Source organism: Toxotes jaculatrix, chromosome 16 (assembly GCF_017976425.1).
Source record: "Toxotes jaculatrix isolate fToxJac2 chromosome 16, fToxJac2.pri, whole genome shotgun sequence".
Taxonomy (NCBI): Eukaryota; Metazoa; Chordata; class Actinopteri; family Toxotidae; genus Toxotes; species Toxotes jaculatrix.
This window is the reverse complement of record NC_054409.1, coordinates 13,424,759-13,451,315: the sequence shown is the minus strand read 5'-3', so window position 1 is coordinate 13,451,315 and position 26,557 is coordinate 13,424,759. Positions and strand designations below refer to the sequence as shown.

The following is a 26,557-nucleotide window of genomic DNA, read 5'->3' as shown; positions in this document are numbered from 1 at the left end:
GTGGAATTGTGGGCGGGGCTAAGCAAGTGACTGCAAACAGAAAACTTTGTTAGCTAAATGCTAACGTCGCTCCATCGTCTGTTTTGAAATGTTACTGGCTTGAAGCAGCACGACAGAAATCCTCGTAAAGCAAGCCCGGTGTTTTTTGTACAGTGACAATACTCGGATGTGAATATAACTTTGGTCATAATAACAGGTAAGATGGCTAACCTCAGTCAGCCAGCCAGCTGCTAGCTAATGTTATTTTAGCTAACGTCAAGTTATGGTCAACGTTGACAGCATATTAAGTGAATCACTTGAAATCAACATCAGTTTCTTTGTTGTTGATTAATTATACCAGTTTGTGGCTGACTTGTTATGGCATGAAATTGTATTTAAATGAAGACACGAAGTCTTCATTGGCTGGTGGAATGTTGCTAATCTACAAATCCATGGTTTTGTTTTCATAATTTCCCCTTTTTTCCCCCACCAACTTGCGACCCCTCCATGAATTGTAACCTCCCCGTCCATACCGCTCCTGTTTCTGTGAGGTTCTACCCAAATGTCGCTTTATATCTGGGTCACAGATGTAGCGTTTATAAGCAGTATTGTCTTACAGGATGGACTGCCACGGAGAGGAAGATGGAGAATTGTGCAAATGGACCAGTTCAGTAAGCGCCACAGTTTCTTTTAAAACATAGATGAAACAACTGGCGAAGCAGTGGCGACTTTATTTGAACAGCTCATAGGTAGTTCAGTTAGTGCTACGCTTACTCAAGAAACTGTCTTATCCTAATTCCTGTTTTTAGGTTCTGCTGAGCAGCAAAAATGACCTCAGAGCACGAGTGCAACAGTTTGTGGAAGAGAGGATGCAGACCACCATGGTACGAATTAACAAATTATTGACAACCTTTGTTTTCAACAAGCTGAATTGTCAGATTCAGAGGTTTTCTGCCCAGATGGGCTTTTTAAATGCTTTGTCTCAATCAAATTATCATTTTGTGATCACTTTGTGATCATTTGGCCTACTTTTTGTATCATTAGGGAAATTTTTACTGAGGGAAAGTCAGGCTATAATCCAACATATTGGTCTGTCAACTCCTGTGATGAGTATGATAGAGACTGATATGGCACGGAGTTCAGCAGGCCTGGCATGACTCATAACTGATGACTGTCAATACTAAATTTAATTTCAGTTTACCACAATTATGTGTAAACTCTTAGATAAACAACTAGTTAAAGCTTATATCTTTTCATATATTGTGAGTGAAGACTTTTAACATTGAATATAAACTTATCCCAAAGACTTTAAAAAAAAATGTTTTGTCATTGTAACTGTGGTTTTGAGTGTCAGTCAAATCTGGCTATCCTGCCTGCATAACTCATGTTTGCATTTGTTTGCATACATAGAGGAAGTAAAGCGCTTGTGCTTGTCATGGAGCCATGTCAAGCCATGTTCCAAGGTCATACAACACTCATTGTGTTAGTTGTTAGAATTAGAAGTATGCAGTATTTAACTGAGACCCAGCTTTGGACTTTGACGGATAATGCTACTAAACCAACAGCTCAAATGCCTATGCTGTGTACAACCACACTGCAATGCCTTCTCATGTGACCAAACTGTTGCATACTTAAGCTGCTGCAATGCTCTTGTCTGTCTTCTAGCTCACAGGTGTAGTGATTGGAGCTGCAGTTGCAATCTCACTCATTGGCATTGTGGTGCTCTTCCTTTACAGGAGATTCAAGCTTGCTCGTGAGTAATCCGACCTCTTCCTGAACCTCATATTTATTCTAATGCTATAATATTTATTGTGTTTGTTTATTGCTTACTGCAAATGAGTCTCTTTAGGGAAGTGAATATATATCCTCTTTAATTTTGTTCAGATTCTTAATATGACTTTTTCTGCAATTTGTTTTTGGCTTCTGTCACAAGGTGAACAACAGCCCGGTGTACCTCACTATCGCTTCAGAAAAAGAGATAAAGTGCTCTTCTATGGAAGGAAGATAATGCGAAAGGTTTCCTCTCTTTCCATTTCTGTCACACATAAACATTTATAGTCTGATAGATTCATCTTTAAACAGTTTAGGTAAATACAGTAGCCTGTGCCTTGATATGTACCGTCATTAGTTGTGCTGTACATAATTTAAAATTTCTCAATTTTCTCTGCAAAGATGGAGCGTTGTTACCTACTTGATTCCTTGCATGACATATACTGCACTTTAACCACTGATATTATCTAACATCAATGGTTAAAGTTAACTAGTATCAACCAATTTTTAATTTTCTGTCTCCAGTAATTAGGTGTCCAGTTGTTTTAAATGTTGTCTTTGTTTTGGTTGTTAAGGTCCAGACGCTGTCCTCGACTCCTCCCCCAACCTCCACCTCAGTATCAAAGCAACCACAGCGAATACGCAAAAGAACCAAAGTTCTGAGCATAGCTCGCAAGTAAGCACTATCAATACATTTTTTAAAAATTTCTGTGAGAAAATTAAACCTTGAAACATTTCTTTAGATTTATTTTGAACCTTTTCGAAACTGAGTGCAGTCATATTCATTATTGGGATTTGTTTAATAATTCTTTTTTGTACCTTTCAACAGAATCCTTAGGATCCGTAAAGACCCCCCCACCCTGCAGCCAAAGGAACCCCCTCCCTCACTGCTGGAGGCCGACCTAACAGAGTTTGATGTGCAGAGCTCAAACTTGCCTTCTGAAGTCCTCTACATGCTGAAGAATGTCAGGTAGACAAATATACAACTTCCCCACAGCTTTAACCTCTTCCACTGTTTTTTCACTAATGTCTTTGTTCTGCAACTTCCTGCAGGGTCTTGGGTCATTTTGAGAAGCCCCTGTTTCTGGAGCTGTGTCGCCACATGATTTTCATTGAGCTACAGGAAGGAGAAGGTCTGTTCAGACCAGGAGACGATGACGATAGCATCTACGTGGTCCAGGATGGACGACTCGAGCTCTGTATCCAGGAAAATGTATGTGGATTTTCAGATGACCTTCTTTTCAGTCTAAAGTAATTTGATTTTGTCATAAAGTGGTTCTTGAATTTGTGTTTTGCTGTTGCTTTTTAGGATGGTACAGAACCGGTTGTGAAGGATGTTCTTCCAGGAGACAGTGTCCACAGCCTGCTCAGTATTCTGGACATCATCACTGTGAGCTCCTTATTTCTCCTCCATCTTCACATCAGACTAACTTCTGCTGCTTCTGTCCTCCATCTCTTGTCCACTGTTCATTTTTCCATGCATGCATCTAATTTAGAGGTAGTTCTTTTGTACTTCCTGTTCAACTCAATTTGTTTTTTCTATTACCCTCATACCCTCATATTTTGCTAAGGGCATTCTTTGTGTTGTTTCCATTTCCTGTCTTGTCACACTGTCCTTTGCTCATCTACTCAGATGAAACATCTTTACTTAAAGCTGGATCCTTTAGGGGTGCAATGATGACCACACCTTGAATATTTTTCTCTCTCTCTTATCTTTTTCAGACACTCTTATTGCTGTTGCTCAGAATAGATTGTACTTTACTCTGACCCATTAATTCAAACAATGAAAATTCAGAAACAAAGAAATCAAAGCGTAGAAAAACCTGATGGAAATAGAAATTTTGGTGATTTTTGCTGGCGTTTTAAGGCAGTAGCATACTTATGTTTGCAGTTAATCATCCTGGAGGTTTAAAATGCTGCGAGCACGAAGTAAAAGTTCATATACAGTAAAAAAAAAACTGAGGTAGAAAATAGCTTAGTCCTATTAATTACTCCATGGGAAATTCTAATGAGTTGTCCATCAGCCCTGAGGTCAAAGATGTCTCATGTCTCTGTCTTTGCTTATTTTGTAACAGTTGTTTCTTGCCTTTATCAGGGTTATCCAGCGCCATATAAGACCGTATCGGCGCGGGCTGCAACGCGCTCCACCATATTACGTTTATCTGCATCGGCCTTTGAGTCAGTATTCAAGAAATACCCAGAGACGCTTGTGCGCGTCATTCAGGTAACAGATTGACTTACAACAAAGAAAGAAATAAAACACAATAATTTTGATCTTAATAGGATGTAACTACAACCTGATGTATAGCATGTTCTGCTCTGTTTACCTCAGTGTTTGATTTGGTGTGTGTTGCAGATAATCATGGTGCGCCTCCAAAGAGTCACCTTCTTGGCGTTACATAACTATCTGGGCCTAACAACTGAGCTCTTCAATCCGGTAGGAGGGAAATTAATTAGCGCACACTTATTTGTGTGTATACAGTCACACAGAGAGGCTCACGTTGAATACCTAAGCACCAGTGGTTATGACTTTGTACATAAACAAGCACAGAAAGGCACATACACACTCGGTCACACACATGCTAGCTAATTTCACACAACATTAAGCACAGCATCATAACTCAGTCCTTTATAAAGCTCAGTGAAAATGAATGAAAATGATTACAACCCCTCCACAGAAAACAGGGAGACCAGCAACCTTTAAACCTGGCTTGGCTCTGACTCTGATCACAATCAGAATAATCTTTAATGTTTTCTTTTTTGTGAGGAAATATGTGGCTTTAAAAATACTGATTGTTGTAGTTAAATAGGTTTCCAGACACCCTCAAATAAGTAATAAATTGAATACCATAAAATTTTAATATGAAAGTGAAATTATCTTCTGGAGAGAATCACAGATTGGTTATTATGAGCACAACTGGCACCCCTTGAAAGAACAAAAAAATGTATTTGGGTATCATTATTATGCGTGTGATAGTCTGAACTGCGGATGTTCAGTAACTGCTCTCTCCATTTCTAAAAATGGGTCACTTAGCTTTTATGTTTAATAGACTAGTCTGGCTCCATACTACTATTTTTTAAATCAAAGTTAAAACACTGATACTGTTAGGGTTGTTGCTCTGTAGAAATTTGTAATTGGCTCACAAACCAGTGATCATCTTGACGTGTCAGTTTCTCTGTTTCAGTTCTATTTTGAATAAACTTTTTCAGGGCAATTGCATATTTAACTGTATTCCAGACCGTTAACTGATTTTATTTATTTTTTTGTTAACTGATTGACAGGACAGCCAGGCAGTGCCTTTGACCAATATTAACAGTGTTTTGGCAGAGGCAAATTCTGGGAAGACAACCCGTCGCTTGCACTTTCAGGATGAGTTACCTGCCTGCTCGACGGAGAGCCCTGCAGAGACAGGTCACATAGCCGTACACACATAATTTCAAACATACACTATATGCATTTCAGAATGTGCTGAGACTAATCCAGTGCTGCTCATTCGCTTTACATTAAACAGATGGTGTAAAGGACAGCCCGTCGAACAGCTACAGGAAGCTGCGTTCCGTCTCAATGCCCACCGACTGTGCAGGTGAGTCACTGTCTTAGAAAGACGCGTTCACCAAATGGCATATGCCTGTATTAATTTCCTGCTCTGATTTATCACAGTCACTGATCTGAAAGCAAGGACACACACACATACTGACAGACACAGACATACTTAAAGTCATAATCCTCCTCTTTACAGGTAATGACCTGAACATGGCTTGTGAACGAGCTCGAGTCACTATAGATGATGCTCCATCCAGCCCTGTTACTCAAAAGGTAAGGGTCTCCTGCTGTGTCACCTTGTTGCGTTCAATCAGAGCTTGGTTGTGTAGATGTAACTCCACATCCCAGCATCCACTGCTGCTGATTGTCTTGTTTTTTTTTTTTTTCCTTTATTAGTCACTCTCTCATGTCTGTCTCTCTAGTCCAGTCTGAAGAAGAGCGTGACAATGCAGCCCACGCCCTCTGAAGTGTTTCACTACACAGACAGCGGGGGGCACTCTGATGCCATCTACCTCAGCAAGAGCAACACAATCCTCCAGGCTGCTAAGAAGGACCTGCTGGGAATAATCCAGCTGCAGGTGGGAGGCTGATTACAGAAAATGAACCTCAACTGTTAGAAGTATGTCAGGGATTGCATCATTTTAAAAACAAAGGTGATATTAATTTTTGTTTGTGCTGCATGTTGTGCAGTGTGACACACTCCTGTTATGGGAGGTTCTGATGGCAGGTCTGCATCAGGAGAGCTTAGTGTCTTTTTGATGTTCTAATAAGCAGATGTTCTGAGTATTTTTTTTTCTTTTGCAGGATCCGACTCTGCTTGAGGGCAGAGTGACACTCCATCAAGTCAAAGCTGGTTCTGTGGTAGCTCGTCAGGGAGACCAGGTTAGAGCGACAACTCGAAAAGTAGTTACGCCTTTGTTTCTGTTCTGTGACACTAAAGGTATAGTGTAAGGTTTTACATTTTCTGTCTTTTAATTCCTTGTTATTGATATATAGTGCTGTGGTTCTTAAAAATGTGGGGCATGTCTCCCCTGAAGGATGGAGAGGCACTGCAGGAGCAGCCATGCCTCACTAAGTTCACTGGTACAGCCTTTTATGTGTAAAACCCGTTCTGTAGTGGCTCCTATCAACAAGAAAACTTGAATTGCACTGTATAAGAAGTATAGCTCCTGTCCTCCACATTTTCTTTTATGCTCGTCTTAAGGCTTAATTTTGCATCATTTTCCACAACCGCGTAGTAAAGCACAATTTGAACACAGTGACCCTGAGCCTCTCACAAAGGACAAAGGCCTGAACTGAGCTACGCAGATAAATGAAATACAATTCAAATCTTTTCTCTTCAAGCTTAAGGCAGTTTGATCCGTTAAGCTGGACACATTTTCTGCTTTTTCTGCAACTTGTAAGGTCATGCAAGACTTCACTACTGCAAAACATTAAAATGCTGAAAAACTAGGTGATTGTTGTCCAAAATCGCATGCTTAAATATAGGTCTCTGCAGTAATTCAGTATTATTTATTGTCTCCATGTACTATGATACTTTTTTGTATCTTAAGGAGAAATTAGAAAAAGTAAAGCTAATGCTGCAGTAATTTATTATTAAAGTTATTTTTTGAATTGGCGACAAATCAACATGTCTTGGGATTCGCCTTCTGACCGTCAGACCTATGCTCTTCTCTCTTTGTCCTCTTGGCGCTTTAGGAGGTGAACATCCAGTTTGTGATTTCTGGCCTCCTCCACGTTTACCAGCGGATGATTGACCGTGAGGAAGAGACTCGTCTGTTCGTGACGCACCCGGGAGAACTTGTGGGCCAACTTGCCGTCCTGACCGGAGAGCCTCTCATATTCACTGTCCGAGCTCAGCGAGACTGCAGCTTCCTGTCCATTTCCAAAACCCACTTCTATGAGTGAGTCACATGGACACTCATCCAGGCAAAATAGTCTATTCAAGATATGTAGTGATAAAAATTGTCTCAGAGGTTACATGAAATCTGAAAACCATGACTGCACTCAGTTTCGAAAATCCAAAGGATGCCAGGGAAGCAAAGCATCTACAAAGAAAATGTTCTAGTTTCTTCTTCAGCCTTAAAGACTTAAAAGACGGAAAAAACCTTTAGAAGAGCAGTGAAAATGGTCTGTGAGTTTTCTTTTACCTTGCTTTTCTGTTTTTTCTTTCTCAGGATAATGCGTGTGGAGCCAAAAGTAGTGCTGAATGTTGCTCACACAGTGGTGAGGAGGATGTCATCTTTTGTTAGACAGATAGACTTTGCTCTCGACTGGATGGCCGTGGAAGCTGGCAGGGCCGTCTACAGGTATTTTACTGATGACTTTGTATATTTTGAAAACTGCATTCATGTTAGAGCAGTCAATATATATATATATATTTTTTTAAAGATTCATTAGCCAACAGCGGAGGCAACTAAAATCCTAAATGTAGTTGTGGGTCACAGGCGTGTTTACAGATGTGTAGTGAATTTAAGTTTTCTGTATATTTTTCAGGCAGGGAGAGAAATCAGACAGTACTTTCATAGTGCTGAGTGGTCGACTTCGCTCTGTAATCATGAAGGAGGATGGCAAGAAGGAGCTGATAGGAGAGTATGGACGCGGTGACCTGATTGGAGTGGTAAGGACTACGATAGCAAGGGGGAAGACAGATGGTGGATAGTGGGTATAAAACTATGAATATTTTTCACTTTTGGCATCTTCATAAATATTAATGTCTGTAGATCAGAATAAATTGTGCAGTGTTTTTCTTGAGGATCTAAATCGTGCGGATTTGAATATGCATAATGGAAGATTATTTAATTAACAGCAGTTAATCATCACATTCATAGCATATTCACTGTCAGTACATACCGCGGACAAAACAGAGGCTGCCAGTATGTTCTTCAAAAACATCACCATAAGACGACCACCACTGCCAGTAAACAAAACACATCTTATGAATATCCAGGGTAGAAATTTAGCTAACCACTAAATTCAAGCCAGCTGAAACTGCATTTAACAAAACTAATCAAGATAACACTCTCTATTATCCTCACCTAATGTGCTTGCGTATAAATGGGGGGAAGAACAAGTGAACAACCTGCTTATACTGTAAAAAAAAAACAAAAAAAACAAACACTTTTGTCTCAGGCTCTTTTTGGGACGACTCCAGACACATTTAGACAGGAGTTTGCACCAGCATCGCATCCAAGACTGCCGGGGGGAGTGTGGGTGTGCTCACAGCAGTTGTCTGGTTAAATCTTTGTAAGAAGAAATTCTGTATCCAGTATCTGTTAATCTATCCAGCAAATCAATACATTTACCATGTATTGCATAGCATATAAAAACATGTAAACATGTATTTCCCCAGGCTGATCCTCAGCGGGTTAACATTTAAAAATAAGTACTAATTTGGATAGTAATGGATACTAGTGCCGGTTCGGATAAACTATGTAAAGCAACGTCACTGTTACACTTCATCCACTTTCCCATTGGCTGATGTGGCTGGTCTCTGCCACATTGCTTCTAATAAAACCTGGGTTGATGGATGCTATGGTAACTGTTACCTGGAGGAGGGAAGCTGTCACTGCAGCTTCTGTGATGGTGGGAATAAGATTGTTAGAAAGGTGGCTAACATTCAGAGACATATTTAGCACTTCTGTGTTGACGTCAAGTCTGGATGATGAGGTGGAGAACTTTTATTTATAACTCTGAGATGTTTACAAGTGACAAGCACAAGGCTCAGCAGTCACAGACAATTTAAACTTAAAACTGATTTAAATCTTAAGTTACATAGATACATTTTTTAATGTAAATGGGGTATTCGGCAAAGTATTTGTATATTTAAGTGAAGATTTACTTGGTAGTACATTTTGTTATCTGACCAAGACTAAACAATGTGACGTGTCCTTTATTTTTTGGCAGGTGGAAGCCCTGACCCATCAGAACAGAGCCACCACGGTGCATGCCGTAAGAGACTCGGAGCTGGCCAAGCTACCAGAAGGAGCTCTCAGTTCTATCAAGAGGAAGTTCCCACAGGTAGGGCAAACCTCAAGCGTTAAATTAAACTAATGAGAAAACACTGCTTATTTTTTTGGGTAGAGCAAGTGTGTGTAGTTCTTTCCAAAAAGAAAAATGGAAAATGAATGAAGTTGATTTCCTTAAAAATGATTGGAGTCGATTGAGCCTTGCCCTGAGCAACGAACAGTTTGAATTATTCATCTTCAGCTGGATAGTAGCGTGGGTAAAGAGCTCCCAAAATTCTTTCCATTTTTCTTTTACTTTTCTTAACATTTTGAATCAAAATCATGATTAATTTAGTACACATAAATTACATTTTAAAGAAAGCATTGCTGCACACATGTTGAGGAAACTGCTGCTGTCTGCCTGATGAAGTAACACAGAGCGGCCTCTAAAATGTTTGTGCATCTCAGGTTGTCACCAGGTTGATCCACTTACTAGGACAGAAGATCCTCCAGCAGGTTAATGGTCCTCTGACAGGTGTGTGCGTCTGCTTGTGCATCATTGTGTGTTATATTTGGTTTTGGCTTATCCTTTGCAACACATCTGTGTACACGCTGTGTCTCGCCAACACTTAGGGTAGCTTAGCGTTGTCCCACTGGTTTTGGTGTTTATCACAGCTCACCTTTGAAGGAGAGGTTTACTAATGTGTACTTCTGTCCCCAGCTCGCAGTTTGGCCCTGCACACTCCAGGCAGTAAATGGGATGCAGGGAACCAAGCCTCCAACCTCTCAACTGTTGCAGTCCTGCCTGTATCAGAGGAGGTTCCTCTCACTGCCTTTACCTTGGAGCTACAGCATGCACTCATTGCAATAGGTAAAAAAAAAAGATAGGTGTTTGACGTAAATAGGTCTGAACCTACTTTGAGAACACTTTAAAAATCTAATTTTTGTTTTTAAATTAGTAGCAGTGCGTTAAGACACTTCACCTGTCTTAAGTCAAGTGCTTCAATCAAACATATTGACTGTAACTGCTGCCATCTTTCTCATGCAGGCCCCACTCTTCTGCTGACCAGTGACATTATCAAACAGCGACTTGGAGCTGCAGCACTAGACAGGTATGTTTCAGGAGTTCTCTCCATCACCCACCACAAAAGTTATATACGTGATAGCCTTGAACGAACATTTCAACATCATGTCTTTTCCTCTGTCCTACTGATGTTTGGTTCATTTTACTGTTTCTTTGGGCTTTCTCTCTTTCTGACTCATTCATTAAATTCAGTTCAAGTATGCTTTATTGGCACAACAGGAGAATGGATCTACTGTGTGCTGCCAGCTCGGAAATGCAGCTTATTATTAATGGACTCCTTTCCTCCTCAGTGTCCATGAGTACCGTCTGTCCAGCTGGCTGGGCCAACAGGAAGACATCCATCGTATAGTTCTCTACCAGACGGACTACACACTGACCCCATGGACACAGCGGTGCATTCGTCAGGCTGACTGCATCATCATCGTGGGACTAGGGGAGCAGGACCCTGCCGTTGGGGAGGTGAGGTGTTTGTGGTGGGTAAGGGGGAAAGTGCTTGTTGCTTGTTGTGTTAAACCAGCAGTTTAAAATCCAAGTGTATTAATTTTTACTCAATTCACATTGACACATAACAGAGAAATTTGAGAAGCTGAAACCAGTGAGCTATGAAGCAGGAATGTGCAGGTCTCTGTCTGATGTGATATGAATACCCCGGGGGTCTGACCAGCATAATGGCTGCAGAGGCTGTGCATGCTTTGTATTTGAGCTCTGGGCATGGGAGAAATGAGGAAAGGGAGGATGGAGAGAGTGGCGGGGTGGGAGAGAAAGGAAGTTCACGTCCAGCTAATTAAGGAGAAGCCATTGGCTTCATGGGGAAAAATGGGCATAGAGAAAGGAATGTATGCCCGTTTAACAGGAGATGGTGGGAGAAATGAAAAGATGGATCAATATTTGCCCAGGCACAGAATGAGTCATTGCTCTGGGTTGATTTTATCTTTCAGGGCACATGCACACACACTTACACACTTACACTTACACACCCCCCCCCCCCACACACACACCTTGAACATACACTAAACCTTTAGCAGGGGGTCTGTTGACGGTATGGAAGATCTGACCTTGGTCTCAGACTATTTAGCCTGTTCTTCCTGTTCTTTTTTTTTTTTTTACCTGGACATATAATAAAACTGCTTCAGCTGGGAAACTGCACTTCAAAAAATGTGACTAAAATGAACATTCATCTCTCAAATAACCTTCCCATTAGTGCTTAGTGCTTAGCCTGTTACCCAGAATTCTCAAATACAGATATGATTACAGTATGGTTCATAATCCTTGATTTATCCCTGAAAGTAAACCTGACATTTTTCCCACATACGAACATGGAATTGGAGTCACAAACCTGTACAAGGGCTGGTATTGTGCTTACTTAAACCCAGTCCAATCTCTGGTAGTCATGTTTTGCAGCATTTTTCTGGGCTAGTGCTCAAAACTCTCATTATTCCATCTGTGCAAACACTACACACGAGCCCCTCTGAAGAAAGTGAGGAGTATAAAATGTTCTAAAATATCTGTGCTCGATTCCTTCCCTCCAGCTGGAGCGTATGTTGGAGGGGAGTGCAGTGCGTGCCCAGAAGCAGCTGGTGCTGCTGCACAGAGAAGATGGCCCCCCGCCCAAAGGAACTGTGGACTGGCTGAACATGCGAAGCTGGATCTCCAGACACCTCCACCTCTCGTGTCCCCGAAGGGTCTTCTCCAAGAGGAGCTTGCCCAAACTGGTAGGAATGGAAAATACGGCCAAAGTGTTGTTTTTCTTTCTCAATTCTCATCTGCAGATCAAAGCAGTTTCCTTTGTCCCCTTCTGGCTGTTCCCCAATTAGCCTCTTCATTTAGTATTTTTTCATGATCTTGTATATCTTATTCATCCTTTTTTTGTCATCCATTCAATTCCTCTCCATCATTTCTCACCCCTTCTTGCTACTTGTATCACATTTCCCTCTGTTTTTTTTTTCTTTTTTTTTAAGTTGGAGCTGTATCAACGTGTGTTTGAGAAGCCAGCAGACCGCCACTCTGACTTCTCCCGCCTGGCTCGAGTCCTCACGGGCAATGCTATTGCCCTTATTCTGGGAGGAGGAGGGGCAAGGTAACATCCACCCCCTGAATCATATTTTTCTCTCTCTCTCTCTCTCTCTCTCTCTCTGCATAATTTGAAATATGATTCTTCTTCTGCACATAATAGATTTTATAGCTGTTAGAGCCTCAAAGCATCATCACAAAGATTTTTAAATGGTTTTTCTTTGATTCTTAAATCAAATCTTAGTTTATTTCTCTCCCCTCCTGTTCAGGGGTTGTTCTCAGGTGGGGATACTGCGAGCTCTCTGCGAGGCTGGCATCCCAGTGGACCTCATCGGGGGCACTTCCATCGGTTCCCTGATGGGGGCACTGTATGCTGAGGACCGCAGCCACAGCCGCATGAGGATGAGGGCCAGAGAATGGGCAATGGTAAGAGTCCAAGCACCAAAAACAACATGACGCTGGACAGTTTGGTCTTCATTACAAATTGTATCTCATTTATCATTAAAGTCCCCCATACTGTCATAAGTCAGTACTGGGTGCCGGGGTGGAGGGGTGGAGGGGTGGAGGGGTGGGGGTGGGGGTGGGTCTGGGTCCAAGTATGTTTTCTACATTCACATGAAATTTGACCTCTGCATTTTACTACCCTTCCATAAGTAGTGAACACACACACCCAGAGCAGTGGGCACGCACACACACACATTCAGAGCAGTGGACAGCCGCTTCATGACCTTGATCAAACATCTTCAGGATGTTACATAACATCGTGCAGGTGTCTATAGAGCCTGGAAACAGGAGACCTACAAGTGTTTCTCTCTGCATGGCATTTTCTAATTATCTCTAAAATCCATTCCAAATAATTATGACAAACAAATGTTTTAAGTGGGATAATTTAGTAGATAAACAATATTCTTTTTTTTTTTTTGAGAAGAGGAGCCGAGTTCAACAGCTCCTCCTCCACAGGCCCCACTGTCTCTTGGAGAGAGGAATATATTCAAGCATTTTCTGTTTTGTGGTTTTGGACTTTCCACAGACAGAGTCTGTCTTCGTGACGGCGATTGTTTCTAACAGCAAATGATTTAATTGTAATGCAGTTAACTCTGCTATGTAATTAACTGTGCTGCACTGATTAACCATCAGAAGTAATGAGTTAGGGTTGTACATACAGCTCTGGATAGTTTTCACATTAAACTCATGAACAGAGTCTTTTTAGCTGTGATATGAAATTCATTTAATACTGTGACCATCCTTGATGCCTAATTTGAGACACCTGCTCTGTCTCAGGTCTGCATTCAGAGCATGTGGTAGAATTTGTTCTCCCACAGCGTACCCAGCCCCTCCTCCTCTGGCTCTGTCCTTGGTTTTGAACCTTCCCTCTAGAAGCAGCTGGCTGGGTTTCTGCTCCTTTAGCATCAAATTATAAGAACCATTGTTGCAAATAAAAAAAAAAAGAGTTTATCCTTAGCAAAGTCAGATGAACAAAGTGAGAGAATAGGCTGGTCTGTTGAAATAACCATGCTTTTTGTGTGGGGAGTGAATTTATCTTAAGATTTTTCAGATTAATAAGAAAAGCATGTTTACACATCTGCAGGGAGGAATAATGACAAAAACTTCTATACGGTGTCCACAAAAGCAATATATAATTAAAGCTGCAAGCAGCGATGACGGGCCCTCGCACCCCTTGCGACCCACCGGAGTCGCAGCCGGCGCAGCCAAGAGTACCAGAGTCCCCCTATGTCCTCTCCTCTTCTACCCAGTACACGTCATAGTACAAACAGGTTGTTTCCTGTTACCAGCAGGGGGCGCCACGAGTAAGGCGGGGATTTGACATATGGAGGCGTTCAGGGCAGAGCCCTCATCATGCTCATAAAGTTTGAAGATGTTTGGATAAAGTATGTGGACGTGAGAGCCATTCAAAATGTCATGGCAAATTCACCAAACGCCATCGAACTTTGGCGAGCCACAGAGGCCACGCCCTTTAACTTGGAGAAAATTCTGTTATAACTTTTGATCATCATGGTCTTGAGGTGAGGTCCACCAGATATGAAGTTGATCGGGTGAAATCCCTAGCACGAGTTCATCCGCATACCAATGGTGGAAAGCACTCAAATTTGGCAGCCAAAAACAAAATGGCCGACTTCCTGCTGGGTTGAGGTCATGGTGTCAAGAGACTTTTTTGTGCGTCCCGAAGTGTTCTTTATGTGTACTGATTTTCATCTTTGTATTCCAAAAAAACCCATATGGAGAGGGGTATTTTAAATCTTCAAGGGGGCGCCGTTGAGCCATTTTGCCCCGCCCAATTACAAAAACCCCATCAGAGTCTAGGACCAGCCCCCAAGAACGTGTGTATGAATTTTTAGGATCATAGGAGGTGGTTAAGGTCATTACAAATCCAAACGTAATTTCACGGCGAGGGATCGTCAGTTGCCGCGCCGCCACACAGATGCCATTGCACCCAGCTTCACGGCCTTTATAATGTAGCTTCACCAAGTAGTTGGGAAGGTTGTAGAGCAGAAACCAAGCCGATGGTGTCAACTATTAAGGAGCAGTACACGTCATAGTACAAACAGGTTATTTCCTGTTACCAGCAGGGGGCGCCACGAGTAAGGCGGGGGTTTGACATATGGAGCCGTTCAGGGCAGAGCCCTCATCATGCTCATAAAGTTTGAAGATGTTTGGATAAAGTATGTGGACGTGAGAGCCATTCAAAATGTCATGGCAAATTCACCAAACGCCACCGAACTTTGGCGAGCCACAGAGGCCACGCCCTTTAACTTAGAGAAAAGTCTCTTATAACTTTTGATCATCATGGTCTTGAGGTGAGGTCCACCAGATATGAAGTTGATCGGGTGAAATCCCTAGCACGAGTTCATCCGCATACCAATGGTGGAAAGCACTCAAATTTGGCCGCCAAAAACAAAATGGCTGACTTCCTGCTAGGTTGAGGTCATGGTGTCAAGAGACTTTTTTGTGCGTCCTGAAGTGTTCTTTATGTGTACTGATTTTCATCTTCGTATTCCAAAAAAACCCATATGGAGAGGGGTATTTTAAATCTTCAAGGGGGCGCCGTTGAGCCATTTTGCCCCGCCCAATTACAAAAACCCCATCAGAGTCTAGGACCAGCCCCCAAGAACGTGTGTATGAATTTTTATGATCATAGGAGGTCGTTAAGGGCATTACAAATCCAAACGTAATTTCACGGCGAGGGATCGTCAGTTGCCGCACCGCCACACAGATGCCATTGCACCCAGCTTCACGGCCTTTATAATGTAGCTTCACCAAGTAGTTGGGAAGGTTGTAGAGCAGAAACCAAGCCGATGGTGTCAACTATTAAGGAGCAGTACACTTCAGAGTAAAAATAGGTCATTTCCTGTTACCAGCAGGGGACGCCACGAGTAAGGCGGGAGTTTGACATATGGAGGCGTTCAGGGCAGAGCCCTCATCATGCTCATAAAGTTTGAAGATGTTTGGATAAAGTATGTGGACGTGAGAGCCATTCAAAATGTCATGGCAAATTCACCAAACGCCACCAAACTTTGGCGGGCCACAGAGGCCACGCCCTTTAACTTAGAGAAAACTCTGTGATAACTTTTGATCATCATGGTCTTGAGGTGAGGTCCACCAAATATGAAGTGGATCGGGTGAAATCCCTAGCACGAGTTCGTCCGCATACCAATGGTGTAATTCGCCAAAATCGCCAACTTCCGACCACAATGGCGGACTTCCTGTTGGGTTGAGGTCATGGTGTCAAGAGACTTTTTGGTGTGTCTCGGTATGATCAACATGTGTACCAATTTTCATGCACCTATGACAAACTAAGCCCAATGGGAGGGGGGTTTTGAAAATTTCAAGGGGGCGCTGCAGAGCCATTTTGCCCCCCCCATTTACAAGGACCACAAAATATCAAATTTTTCACCAGACCTGATGAGTGTGCAAAATTTCAGGCGTTTTAGAGCATGGGAAGGGGTTGAAAAATGCAGTTGTTTGGGAGGAATAATAATAATAATAATAATAATAATAATAATAATAATAATAAACATTACAAAAACAATAGGGCCTTCGCACCACTCGGTGCTCGGGCCCTAAAAATCCTCCTTCTTTTACAGCACATTAAACTTTAATTTTGAGGGATTAATTCTACTTGAGGAAATGGAACATCTTGCAATTGTGCGGAGGAAAGAAAAACAAAAACATTTGACCTTTCTTTTCTCTGGCTTTCCCGGTAGGAAATGACATCAGTGTTTAAAAAGGTCCTGGATTTGACGTACCCAGTCACCTCCATGTTTTCTGGCGCCGCTTTCAACTCCAGCATCAGCAATGTTTTCAAGAGTAAACAGATCGAGGTGAGTGAGATGAAGTTACCTAACAGAATCAGAGTGCACAGGGATGGAAATGAATTTGTTTCAGCTGATTGAGATGCACAAAAATCAGCCGGTGGTGCAGGATAATAAATGAAACTGTGAACTTGTGTCATTATGTTGATCTGTTTTATGTGTATGCAGGACCTTTGGATCCCATACTTCAATATCACAACAGACATCACTGCCTCGGCCATGAGAGTACACACTGATGGTAGGTACAGTGCTCTGTCCTTTTCAATATTTTTCTTTTGAAGAATTTTTTGCTTAAAGGGTCATTTCACCTAAAAAAAATAAAAAAGTTTCCTCACCTTAAGTGGTATCTAGCTCTGCAGATAGTTTCTGTCTCAAATTGAGATATCTGCTACCGCTGTCCTCATTGATGAACTGACCCTTTCATTAGTCTCGTTCAAGAGTTTAATTTTCTTTTGGTTCAGGTTGGCTGCTTTCAGTTAAGTACATAGTGCTCAATAGGCATAAAACTTAAAGAGCTGCCTGTTTGCTGTTTGAGGTTCTCTGTGGCGGTATGTTCGTGCCAGCATGTCTCTTTCTGGGTATCTGCCTCCTCTCTGTGACCCCAAAGATGGACACCTACTGATGGATGGAGGCTACATCAACAACTTGCCAGGTTTGTTCCCTTGTTGTTCTCTGTCTCAGCACCTTGATATATTTGCTCAGTTGTTTCATGTCTTTTTCCCTGCCGTATTTTATAACCTATGATTTTGACTTTGATTGTTTTTTTTTTTCCCACAAATCTTTATTCTGTCCCTGTCCCACCACCTTTTGTCTCCCAGCCGATGTTGCGCGCTCCATGGGGGCCAAAGTGGTGATAGCTATCGACGTGGGCAGCCGGGATGAAACTAACCTCACTAATTATGGCGACTCGCTCTCAGGCTGGTGGCTGCTATGGAAACGCCTCAACCCCCTAGCTGAGAAAGTAAAGGTAATACATCGATTAAAAATAAAGACACAACATACTGTGCAAGGATGTGTTTTAAAAATAAATGAGTCCTATGAATACCAATGATGATATTTCTGGAGGTGTTTTTTTTTTTCTCTCTCTGCAGTGACATATGTTCATTTCTACACTTGCGTTCTTAGGTGTTGAACATGGCAGAGATTCAGACTCGGCTGGCCTACGTGTGCTGTGTGAGGCAGTTGGAGTCTGTGAAGAACAGTGACTACTGCGAGTACATCAGACCTCCAATCGACAGATACCGTACTCTGGAGTTTGGCAAGTTTGATGAGATTGCTGTAAGTTTGAGAAAGGCTACGTCTTGTGATTCTGATTTCTATTTTGTTTACTCCACAGCTGTTTGTTTCTCTATTCTTTGTTTTAGCCCTGTTCATGAGTTGTTGTAAAACTGTCCATTTCAGTGACAAATACCAGACAAACTCCCACAAAGTATTCTGAGTTCATTTATGTTTTAACGATTCATCACGCTCATCAGTAGAGAAGACCATATTTATATGTTGTGTTTGTGATGTGTGATGTAGGAGGTGGGATACCAGCACGGCAAGACTGTGTTTGACGTGTGGAGGCGCAGTGGAGTGGTGGAGAAAATGTTGAAGGACAGACACCAGGAGGAGTTCCACAACACGCAAAGCAACAACAACGTAAGTACAAAGGGAGGGAGAGCCACAGGGGACTGCTGTAGAATAAATATCAAGAAAGCCATTAAAGATAGTTCAGTTCAGAGCAACAACAGAGTCTGGGCCTTATTTTCCTCATGGGTTGCCAGGATGATACTAGATTCTTATCAAAACTTTAACTTTTTAACTTTTTAACTTTTTGATGAAAGCAGTTTAAAAGGATCTGACTACAGGGTTGCAATGAAACAGTGAGTCGTGATAAGTTTTTGAAGCTTTATCAGAATATAGTTTCAGTTAAGTCACTTTTTTGATGTATTCGTTCAGGCCTCATCACAAATTACACTTGTTCTTTATGGCCAAGGATTTAAGTAAGTACTGTTTTGCACAGGTAGAGAAAACTGGAAATTTATTTAGGAAAATCCATAGACTTAGTCCTTGCATCGCAGTAGTACCCAAATGTTAAATCCTCATCAGAAATCATCTTAGATTCTGTAGAACATTCAGTACGCTTGCCTACATTATCGCAATCGCAAGTTTAAATCCAGGACAAAGTGAACAGGTATTACCAAACAGAATTCATCAGGAAAATGTGGCTGAATTTGAAAATAATCATTAGTTACCTAAGGTAATTATAGTAATCTTACATTTTTAATGTAATATCAGATTGATGAGCGTACTTATCTAAAACTTGGCTATAAACATCCCACATCTTCCAGACAAATTTCACATCCTCTCATGTGCAGTCGACCAAATGGTTATGCTATATTGGTTACATTTTCTCTCACTGGTATTGTTTCTACCATATATCCTCATTGTCTGCTGCCATTTGTTGTTAACAGCATCATATTTTAGGTTTAGGTCTACACTGCTGTAAAAGTAATAACATTAAAACTATGAATCAGTCTGCTCTTAAAGTACAGAGAAGTAGATTTACCCTACACCAGATATGTCCCCCAGCAATGTCAAAGAAAGACAAAGGACCAGCTAAACAAGAGGAAAGACAGAATGATGAAGAAAGATGAGATATTTACCCCCAGTCTGAGCAACAACATGAGGAGGATGAAGGGAAGAATAGAATGGAATAGGATTCACGAGAGGAGTCATGACAATAGCCCCAAAGCAACAATCTAACAAATGCACCTGAACAACAGAGGAAAGAACATTGAAGCTACATTTACGGTTGTAGATTTGAAACAATAATGCTTAAGACTGTTTTATAAATAAATCATGTTCTTATTCTTTGAAACAATAGCCATCCCACATAGGCATTTAATGAGTGACTTTCTATTTTCAGATGCTACTGTAGGGTGCAACTCTCAGGGGAAATAATGCATCTCTTCCCGTGATGCATTGAATGTAGCACTGTATGTTCAGGAGTGTCGCACAAAATGCAGACACACACGAAAAAACACGACAAGCTGTTGGCAGAGACTTTAAAAGAAGGGGGGAGCGGAGCGTAGTTACAAAAAGGTTTCAAAGAAAAGTGACCAACCGACAACAGGTATCGCTTTATTTGCCCCTAAACAATGCTTCAGTTTCTATGGAACATACTCCTAAGATTACATTAAAAGTAGCAAGCCAAAGCCTGTTCAGATGTATCACAGCTTTCCCTGCTTTCTGTGGTTTTCCCATTATGACTGGTATCATGTTTTCCATTGTAAAGGTACATTACACCTGCACAATGTTGCTTAACATGGAGACAAAAAGACTTCATTCAGCTCTCTTCCCTTCTCCTCCGAGAAACTGCCGGCTGCTATTTGTGCCTTCATCAGTGTACGTAGGGAGGAATACATTACAGTGTTTTAACACAGCTGGCGCAGGTAGAGCACAACTGGCTAGTTAGCTTATACCAATAGATTATAATTGCATGACAGCAGAGTCCCCGTAACTGTCTGTAGTCTATTTTCAGCATTTCTTTAATGTGAGTGTATATTTATACTGTATGTCTTTGTGTGTGTCTTTCAGGTGGTAACGTGTCCCAATGCCTCCTTCACTGACCTGGCAGAAATTGTGTCCCGCATCGAGCCTGTCAAACCTCCTGTGGTGGATGGTAAACACACACTCCAACACTCTCACTTTCAACCACAATCATACGTTTTTTTTTTCCCCCATCCACAGACGTGTATACACAGTGTCTGGGAGAAAGCACGCTATTACTTTCTCCTCCATGTTTGTCTTTCCTGTGCTTGCTCTTATTTGTTTTTCGATGGGTTTTTGTTTTCCTGTCGCACTCTATTCACAAATGAATCAGTTTCCCACGAAAGAGGAAATGGATTTCTGCATCTCCACTGCAGAAGAAATGTTAGTATATCAATAATGTGTGTACAGTGTAAACACACAGGTTGTAACATGCTGATGGAAAATAGGACCTGTGTAAATTTAACATTTCAAATTCAGAACTTGCAATCAAATAGGAACAATTTACATATTAAAATCACATTAAAAAAAAACATGTTTACATTGCATTCAGAGAGTAGTCAGAGTCTGCCAAACTGAGCACCTGGGGAAGAAGGTCCTTGGCAAGAGAGGTGACTAAGAACCTGATGGTCACTGTGGGTGTGCTTCAGAGATCCTGTGTGAGATGGGAGAAACTTCCAGAAGTACAACTATCACTGCAGCACTCCACAGATCTGGCCTTTATGGCAGAGTGGCCAGACAGAAGCCTCTCATCAGTGAAAGACGCATGAAAGCCGCTTGGTGTTTGCAAAGAAAAAAAAAAGCACCTAAAGGACTCAGACTGTGAGAAACAAGATTCTCTGGTCTGATGAAACCACGATTGAACTGTTTGGCCTGGAGGTGACCGAGCACTGCTCATCAGCTGCCCAGTACCATCCCAGTGGTGAAGCATGGCGGTGGCTGCATCATGCTGTAGGGTTGGTTTTTCAGCAGTCGGGACAGGGAGACTGTGGGAAAGCTGAACGGAGCAAAGTACAGAGAGATCCTTAATGAAAACCTGGTCCAGTGTGCTCAGGACCTCAGACTGAGCTGAAGGACAATGACCCTAAGCACACAAACGGGACAACATAGGAGTGAGAAGTGGCTGAGCGACAAATCTCTGATTGTCCTTGTGTGGCCCAGTCTGAGCCCTGACTTGAATATAATCCAACATCTCTGAAAACTGATAGTCCCCAACCCACCTCAGACTGCAGCATAACCAAATGTGGGAAAAAAAAAAACAAACAAACTGAAGTGGTCTGAATATTTTCTGAATGCAGTGTAAATGCAACCAGTGATGTTTTTCTCAGGTATCTCCATCCTCCTCTTTGTTCTTGTCGCCTCTTTTACACCACACATTTTCAAACTCATTCACCCACACTGTGCTTTCTTTGCTTCCTGTCCTCCACTCCTTCCCCTCATCAGAGGAGTCAGACTACCACACTGACTATGAAGAGGAGGCAGTGGAGAGCGCTCTGTCTGACATGGAGCTGTACAATCGATACGGAGATCACACTGAAGGGGAGGAGACAGTTGACACGGTGCGAACCTCTGGTTATATGTGTGGACACTATGGGATTTGCTAAGTACAGCATTTAAGTTTTGTATAAAACAAGCATCCCAGGGTAAACTAACTGTTCAGCTAGTGTACTCCCAATGGAATTAATTTATTTTCTACCCTACACAACATATTTTTAGTGTTACAGGGCAAGTTCAAGTTCATCCGGGAGCCAGGCTAATTAATGCGCTAAAAGTTATCAATAATACGACTGATAACCCCGAAACACTGTCAGCCCAGCTAATTGAAAAATAAGGGGATTCTTTAATTAGGCCAAGATTCAATTAGTAAATAAATAAAATAAATTAATAATGTTTTCCAAATCAGGCAAAAAATGAAATGACTATTCCTTCATAGCTGATAGAAAGACTGAGCAACTTGTTTTGAGGAAGATTTGATCCAACTATAATTTAATGGACTGGGAAGTCTCCTTCCCAGTCCATAAATGATCAAAGTCTACTGGAGTCACTGTGTTTTTACTGGAAAGTACAGCAACAAAGAAGTGTTACGACTGATCAAATCTATAAAAGTACACCTTGCCAAAAAGAGTTGGAACTAATTTCAGCTGTAAAGATTGGCACAAACCAAATAAGAAATGTGAGGTTCCTACAGTCTTGTAGTCTGTGAATTCAGATACTGTGATTACTTTACAGAAGAGGCAGAAAGGTTAAGTGATACTTGAATAGATCATCCCTCAGCCTGACTCTTAACTGAAGCTGTATTAGCACATTTTAAACAGCAATGACTGAATTTATTCAAACGAGTTTTCTGCTTTATCGATCTGCTGATTATGCACATCTGTCTCTAGTACTTAAGACACAAAACTGGAATAAAGAGATAATTAGTGAGAATGGATTGGAGGCGTCCTGCCCAGGCCATTAAAGAAGGGGTCTGGAGAGATACCTTTTGTTAAACTGGACAGTATACTGGAGCCTGTGGCCAATGAACTGATTCTAGTATAGATGGGGAAACTGAGAATATCCAGCAGAGATTTGAATAGAGTTTTATAAATAAACAGAAGAGGGACAAAATGAAATTACCAATAGAATTTCTAAGCACCTTTTCTTTATAATTTCATTAAATGTGTTGAATGTTATTCTGACAAAATGTAATTTTAACTCCTTGTATCTCAACTGATGCCTGACTTTGCTTCTTATTCTCAGGATGAAGAGCTGGAAGGGAGACGTACATGCCGCAATACCTCACTCACAAGTAGCCACTCGCAGTCCCCAACCGTCCCTGACACTCCACCGGACGTGCCGTCAAACCAGGAAGTCCTTTCCAGGCAGTCAGTTAAGTGAAGAGCGGTCAAATGAACTCTGCCTGAACAGGTCATTGCAATTTAACCTGTCTGTCTTTGCCACATTTTACCCTCCAGTCTGTCCTACGCTGACTCACAACCTGCTCCCTGCCCCTGAGACGGTCAGAGTAACCGTGATTACCATTTTGCCGGATGTAAACTGGCCTCATTAGCTGTGTGGTTGACATTACAAATGACAGTCCCCCATGAATCTCAGTACGGGCATCAAGTATAACATTTACTCAGCTGTAAGTCCTATGCATTCCTAGTCCATACAAGAGCAGCTGCAAGCCTAATTATTTCTCATATTGAGATAGTTAAGATTACTGTGTAGCTTTACATGAATCACACCAGTCCAGTGGAAGACAACAAGAAGATAAGGAGAGGTAAGGAGATATTATATCTATGAAATATTTATCACATAGCAACTAATAATAGATTTGAGGTAGTTAAAGGGTCAGTTCACTTATAAACAAACAAGTGCTTTTTCACCTCTGTTATCTAGACATGGAGGTAGTTTCATTTACGTATCCATCTGCCCCACAAAGCTTTAAATATTACATTAAAAAAAAACAGCAGAGCGACAGCAGCATCATTTCCTGACTTTTCACAGCCCCCCTGCTTGTCAAATAGTGGACATATTCACCTCTTCAAGCCACAGAAAATCTTTCAAATGAAAGAGTCCAATAAGGCAAAATCAGTCTGCTCACAAATCCTGTCCACAATGAGGCCATAACCTATGATGAGGGGTCACAAGTAGACATTACTTTATGTTGAAAGGGTCACAAGCTAAAAATGATGGCAGCTGCTACTTTGAATGATCACACAGATCCAATGCAAACTGTTGATAGTTATGTCTGTGGTAAATTTTTATTTATATGCAAACATGCATATGCATGAACTGACCCTTATATACAGACTAAAACATGCCAGTGCATGCCAAAACACTGCAAAGGCTACATTAAAGGACAGGTTCAGATTATGCCTATATGAACACAGAAGGAGTTATTAGTTACTGTAATCATTCCACCTCCTCCGTGCTGGAGGCAAATTGATGCCCTTCTGGTACTTTGGGACATTAAATAGAGGCTGAGCCTGAACCAAAGAGCACAGGGTCTGTGAGCAGGCATGCGAACCCAGTGAACTGTATCTCGTAAAATGCAACTCGTGTCTTAACTGCCCTTGCAGAGCGCATGGTGATGGGGTGTGAAGAGGGCCATTTCATTCACCCAGTGTGCCATAGATTCTGTCAAATCGACATGTAAAGTGCGATTGCTTTAGGAGATAAGTTACAAAATCCACAGTCCTCATTCTGTTAAAAAAAAAAAAACACTTTCTAAAATTCATTCGAAGCTAAAATGAGGTTTCAGCAGTCTGAGTTTGACAGATCAAGTGGATTTCTTTCAAGGGTACAGTCTTTAGTACAAAATCCCCTCTTGGCGTCTCGCTAAACAGTGTTTCATTGCTGAGCTGAGCTAATTACAGCGACCAGTAACTCTCTTCACTGTAAATGTAGGCATGTGAGTTTAGGATTGGTGGGGAAAAAAAAATGTGAACCCATCCTTTAAGTGTTTTGTACACTTCAGTCTGTTTAATGATCCTCACCAACACTCGCTTGGCAAACAACACTAATTTAAAAAACAGGGAGCAAAGCAAGCAGCACACTCCACGGCCATGGCTGTCAGCACAGTTTTGTCATACCCAGTGTGCCAGGGACACCGAGGGAAGTAATGATTGCAGTCCACTTCAAAGCACTAGTTTCCCTCTTGGCTGGTGAGACAGAACCCCCCCCCACCCCACCCCCAAAAAAATCTGTTTCTGCTTTGAATCTATCAAACGCAGACTGAGCAGCAGACAGTGCAGATCTGTTGGATGAACTCTGAAGCTCCACTCATCTCAGTACAGCTTATGCAGAGGGGCTGTTTGCGGGGCAGTTCTTCACAGAAACATGCTGTAACACAAATTATTTGGCTTGTCAAAATGTCCTGTAGCTTTTTTTTTTTTCTCTCCCTCTGTGATTTGGATCTAATTTGTATTTATTTTGAAACTGGAAAACAAAAATACTGCCATTAAGATGATCAGATTTTTGAATAATTAAATAGTATATATTTAAACGAAGAATGTAAACAACCTAAGCCGTAGATAATTTTATGCACAAGTCACGACAGCTGGACAATCATTCCAGAAATGCAATGCAATGCACAATTATACTAACAAACTGTTATACAGCTTTGATTAACATGCCTCTCTGTGACACTATACCGTCTTTATAGGGTTAACGTCATCTTAATCGTAACTACAGCTGCACTAATGATTAATGATCATTAACAATTAATGTGATTTTTTTTTTAATTGAGAGATTAGTTTTTTTAGTTTTTAAAATGTCAAAAAAATTGTTTCAAAAACAGCTTCAGTCTAAAACCCAAAGAGATTCAGTTTCCTACGTAAGACAAATGTAAAGCAGGAACCATCAAATGAAAAATGACTAACAATTAATTGATTTTCAGAATAGTTTGATTTGTTTTCTGTTGATTGTTTCAGCTTTAATTACTGTATCACCTGAGCCACTATTACCAATACTGATCTTTGATATTGATACCAATAATTTTTGAGAGTGTAAAACTCAGACAACAATACATGGGCAGATATTTTCATGTTAATGCATAACAAATTGATTGCAGTTGAAAAATAATCTTGCCAGTGCTCTCTGGCAGACGAACGACACGATGGCTTCACCATTTTTTAAACTACTCTCAACATATTTTTTACATTTCTGTACCTCAGTTTACTTGTTACTTATCAGCTGACACATACTAGAGATCACAATACCCATTTACCATGCAATAAGCTAATATCAGCTGGCCGAGTTTATTGGTCGGGCTCCATTTATTAGTTTACCATTGTGACTTTGAATTTTTTTTTTTTCTTCCCACTTGATATAGCATCCTGTGAGCCTCACTCTGTGAAGCTGTGAGCTTCATAAATACTGGTGCTACAGTGCCTGTAGCCTTACATGTGTGGAGAGTCAGTGAAACATATGTTTTTGGGTTAAATGGAGTCCGGACACAGAGTATGTGTGAGCAAAATGGGAGAGAGGGAAAACGCCTGTCGTTTACCAATGAGCTGTTGGTGTTTGCACTGTGTTACTTTTTGTACTTTTGGGTGGTTTCCAAAAACCGAGCACAATGAATTGATGTTTTCTGGCAGAATGAATGTTTCACTACTTTATTAAATGGATAAAGTGCTTACGTAATGTATGGAGCTGTGCCATGAAGCTAATGTAACAAAGCCTTAGATGACCCATATGGAAAAACAACCACTCGTGCCCTCATTTGGCATTCACTTTGATGACTAATATACAATGATGAATGAAGTTTACCAATAAGCCTGTACTGTATGATATCTATTACTCGTCTATATTTATGTTATTTGATAATTATTGTTAATGATAATCAATTGTTACTAATAAACCACTGTTTGTT

The 26,557-nt window shown here is 41.2% G+C and overlaps 1 protein-coding gene across 2 annotated transcripts; it reads left to right on the top strand.

Annotated features, from left to right (window-relative positions):
* Positions 1-50: 50 nt before the first annotated feature.
* On the top strand, positions 51-26,557 carry pnpla7a (patatin-like phospholipase domain containing 7a). Of its 2 annotated transcripts, none has more exons than XM_041059052.1 (36): positions 51-196; positions 599-650; positions 789-863; positions 1,716-1,732; positions 1,913-1,995; positions 2,325-2,425; positions 2,579-2,719; positions 2,803-2,962; positions 3,059-3,139; positions 3,845-3,973; positions 4,106-4,186; positions 5,032-5,161; positions 5,262-5,333; positions 5,490-5,566; positions 5,716-5,871; positions 6,098-6,175; positions 6,992-7,197; positions 7,471-7,602; positions 7,790-7,913; positions 9,200-9,313; positions 9,709-9,775; positions 9,962-10,111; positions 10,289-10,352; positions 10,615-10,783; positions 11,854-12,036; positions 12,283-12,401; positions 12,604-12,760; positions 16,558-16,674; positions 16,834-16,903; positions 17,201-17,317; positions 17,484-17,632; positions 17,791-17,943; positions 18,187-18,306; positions 20,248-20,332; positions 21,643-21,758; positions 22,939-26,557. In XM_041059052.1, the coding sequence occupies exons 3-36, from the start codon at positions 808-810 to the stop codon at positions 23,074-23,076; spliced, it is 3,912 nt and encodes a 1,303-aa protein (XP_040914986.1). In that variant the 5' UTR covers positions 51-196; positions 599-650; positions 789-807; the 3' UTR covers positions 23,077-26,557. The 2 variants fall into 2 exon arrangements, with proteins under 2 accessions (XP_040914986.1, XP_040914985.1); XM_041059051.1 differs by having other exon boundaries at positions 1,645-1,732.